General features: G+C 37.1%; 1 protein-coding gene across 1 annotated transcript; it reads left to right on the top strand.

Annotated features, from left to right (window-relative positions):
- Positions 1-3,827, top strand: LOC147396609 (uncharacterized). Its single transcript, XM_086450150.1, has 3 exons — positions 1-1,209; positions 1,443-1,538; positions 2,436-3,827. Exons 1-3 carry the CDS (start codon positions 1-3, stop codon positions 3,825-3,827), a joined length of 2,697 nt encoding a protein of 898 aa, XP_086306276.1.
- The last annotated feature ends 208 nt before the right edge of the window (positions 3,828-4,035 follow it).

Raw genomic sequence — 4,035 nt, forward strand, 5'->3', positions numbered from 1 at the left:
ATGAGTTCTTTTGCACCTACAAACACTTCCGCGTCTACATCTTCAAACACTTCTATGTCCAACAATTCTATGCTTGAGGATTTTTCCAATCCTTATTTTCTTCATCATGGAGAAAGCCCTGGTTCGATCTTGGTCTCTCAGCCTTTGAATGGTGAGAACTATTATATGTGGAGCAGATCAATGTTGACAGCTCTCAATGCCAAGAACAAGACGGGGTTCGTGGATGGAACGTTCTCTCGACCTCAAAATCAATCTGATCCATTGTATATTTTGTGGTTTCGTTGCAACAACATGGTTCTTTCATGGATTCTTAATTCTCTTACAAGAGAAATTGCTGCCAGTGTCATCAGCACTTCAGTTGTTGAAGAAGTCTGGAGGAATCTGAAAATAAGATTCACTCAAGGTAATGGTCCTAGCCTATTTCAACTCAAGAAAGATCTTGCTTCATTAATTCAAGATCAATTTTCAGTAAGTTCCTATTACACGAAATTAAAAGCTGTATGGGATGAGTTTTCCACTGTGAAAGCAATTCCTAGTTGTTCTTGTAATCCGGGGTGTTCTTGTGGAGCTTTAAAGACAGTAATAGATCAACATCAACAAGAATATGTTGTTCAATTTTTGATGGGTCTAAATGACTCTTTTACACACATTCGAGGGCAAATTCTATTAATGGATCCAATGCCATCCATTGATAGAGTTTTATCCCTTACTTTACAAGAAGAGAAGCAAAAAAAGGTGGTGGGATCATGTTTGATGACTAAAACTGCTGCTTTGTTCAGCAAGAATGTTAATGTTCCTGGCACAATGATCAAGAATTATCAGAAGCAACGTCCTAAGCCAGTTTGTACTCATTGTGGTCTTACTGGGCATACAGTTGATAAATGCTACAAGTTACATGGATATCGTCAGAATCCAAGAACCAAAACATCTTCTGTACATCAAGTTTCATTATCTTCCACTGGTTTTGATGAAGCATCCATGGCTTCAAATTCAACTCCTCCTTTCCCTTTCACCAAAGAACAGTGTCAACAACTTCTTTCCTTTCTACGACCTTATTCACAAACCACTCCGCCTACAGCAATGAATGCTACAAGCAGCTTATCTTCTGTTTCAAACTCTTTGAGTTTATCAGGTATGATTAATTCACCTGATTCTGTTTCTAAGCAATCAACTTCTTGGATAATTGATAGTGGTGCTACTGATCATATGGTTAGTTCTATTTCACATCTCACTACAATTACCTCTATTATAAACACTTCAGTAAAATTACCAAATGGAACATGTGTTCCTGTCACACATGTTGGAACTGTACAACTTTCAAACTCATTAGTTCTTCATAATGTTCTATATGTTCCATCTTTTTTTTTAATCTCATCTCAGTCAAAAGGCTCACGGAAAATTCTTGTTGTTTTCTGTTTCTTTCTCATTCTTGTTTCATACAGGACCTACATTCATGGAAGACGATTGGAGTGGCTAAACAAGTTGCTGGGTTATATTTGTTGCAAGCATCTGTTATGGATTCTAGTGTATTTTCTGCTGTAAACCTTTCTTCCTTTGATCTTTGGCATTTTAGGCTAGGTCATCCCTCTCTCAATAAGATTCAAACACTACAAAAGTTGTTGCTTGATATACATACTTCTTCAAATTTCAATTGTAATATCTGTCCATTGGCAAAACATAAAAGATTGCCATTCACTACTAGTCATTCTATCAGAAATAAAATTTTTGACTTGATACATTGTGACATTTGGGGTCCCTTCTCTGTTGAGTCAATCACTGGTTTTAGATATTTTCTTACAATTGTGGATGATCATTCACGTTGTACTTGGATATATCTAATGAAAAATAAATCTGACACTCGCTCTCTAGTTCAGTCATTTTTTAACCTCATAGAAACACAATTTGATATTCATATCAAAACTATAAGGACTGATAGAGGGGCTGAGTTTGCTATGCCCGAATTTTATTTTTCTAAAGGAGTCTTACATCAACAAACATGTGTTGCTACACCTCAACAAAATGGTGTAGTTGAGCGTAAACACCAACATCTCTTAAATGTGGCAAGATCTCTTAGATTCCATGCAAATTTACCCCTTGTATTCTAGAGTGAATGTGTTCTCATAGCAGCTTACTTAATCAATAGAACACCCTCTCCTCTACTGTCCAATAAAACACCATATGAGGTCTTATTCTCCACATCACCAAATTATTCTCATCTTAGAGTATTTGGTTGTCTCTGTTTTGCATCAACCTTATCTCATAATCGTTCTAAATTTGCACCTAGAGCTCATCCTTGTGTTTTTCTTGGATATCCATATGGCACCAAGGGATACAAACTCTATGATTTAGAAACAAATGCCATCTTCTTATCTCGAGATGTCATTTTTCGAGAATCAGTTTTTTCATTCAAAACTGGACATGATCTTTCCATCCAGTCAGTAGTCATACCCGTTCCTCAAACAGATGATCTTGTTTCTATTGATACATTCACATCTCCTACAAATCAGATTGTTCAAGATATTCTTCCAACCTCCATGAATGAACCCACAAATAATCAAACTCCAAATCACATACCAGTTCCAATTGTTTCTCAACAAAATTCAGTAACTCCACAGCCTAAAATTCGAAAATCCACTAGAGTTCACAAAATTCCATCATATCTGGCAGATTATCATTGTAACTTAGCTAATGCAATAGCGGCCACTTCATCATCTGATTCTTTGAGTAAAGGTTCTATCTCAGGTATTCAATATCCAATATCTTCTTTTTTATCATATTCTAATCTTTCTTCTGCTCATAGAGCATTTACACTCTCCCTTTCTTCTCAACAAGAACCAACATCTTTTAGACAAGCCATTCAACATAATCAGTGGTGTGATGCCATGGCTGATGAAATTAAAGCCTTGGAAGATGATAAAACTTGGACTATAACTCACTTACCTCCTAATAAGCAAGTTGTTGGATGTAAGTGGGTTTATAAGATCAAATATAAATCTGATGGTTCTGTGGAAAGATACAAAGCCCGATTAGTTGCTAAGGGCTATACACAGCAAGAAGGATTGGACTACTTGGAAACATTTTCACCAGTTGCCAAGTTAGTCACTGTACGGGTTCTCTTAGCCATAGCTGCATCCAAAAAATGGTCTTTGCACCAATTGGATGTCAACAATGCATTTTTGCATGGAGACTTAGAAGAAGAGGTGTACATGTCTTTACCTCCTGGATTTCATTGCTCTTCGAAGGGATCATCTGCTCAGGGGGAGTTTCTACCTTCTGCTCAAGCTCCTTCCACTAGCTCTCAGTTTGTGTGCAAACTGAATAAGTCCTTATATGGCCTCAAACAGGCATCAAGACAATGGTTCTCCAAGTTTTCATCTGTTTTGATAGCTCATGGTTTTATCCAATCTTCAGCTGATCATACTTTGTTCACTCGACAACAAAAGAATTCATTCATTGCATTACTGGTTTATGTAGATGATATAATCATCACCAGTAATGATGATGCTGCTGTGGATGTTTTAAAGAGATTTCTTCATTCTCAATTTAAGCTCAAAGATCTGAGACTTTTGAAATACTTTCTTGGTCTTGAAATTGCTCATTCCACAAAAGGCATTACAGTTTCACAGCGAAAGTATGCTCTTGACATATTGTCTGATTCAGGTTATTTGGCATGTAAACCAGCCTCATTTCCTATGGACCAGAATTTGAGATTATCCAAAACCGACGGAAAGCCTCTTTCAGATCCACTTTGCTACAGGAGATTAGTGGGTAGACTTCTCTACTTAACCATTACAAGGCCTGATTTATCATTTTCTGTTCAACAATGAAGTCAGTATGTTGCAAATCCCACTGAAGTTCATTTGGCAGCTGCTCATCGTGTCCTACGATACATCAAAAGCAATCCTGGCCAAGGCTTATTCTTCCCCTCAGCAAATGATCTACAACTGAAGGCATTCTGTGATGCAGATTGGGCTGCATGTAGAGATACTAGAAAATCTATTACTGGTTTCTGTGTATTTCTTGGCCAATCACTCA

Source organism: Akebia trifoliata, chromosome 8 (assembly GCF_017979445.1).
Source record: "Akebia trifoliata isolate Shusen 1 chromosome 8, ASM1797944v1, whole genome shotgun sequence".
NCBI lineage: Eukaryota > Viridiplantae > Streptophyta > Magnoliopsida > Ranunculales > Lardizabalaceae > Akebia > Akebia trifoliata.

Excerpts from the sequence above, each read along its gene's own strand:
- LOC147396609 (XM_086450150.1), top strand. The coding sequence starts at position 1 with ATGAGTTCTTTTGCACCTACAAACACTTCCGCGTCTACATCTTCAAAC. Across the intron at positions 1,210-1,442 it reads GTGGTGCTACTGATCATATG|GACCTACATTCATGGAAGAC; the intron begins GTTAGTTCTATT and ends TGTTTCATACAG. Across the intron at positions 1,539-2,435 it reads ATTCTAGTGTATTTTCTGCT|TCAGTAGTCATACCCGTTCC; the intron begins GTAAACCTTTCT and ends CTTTCCATCCAG.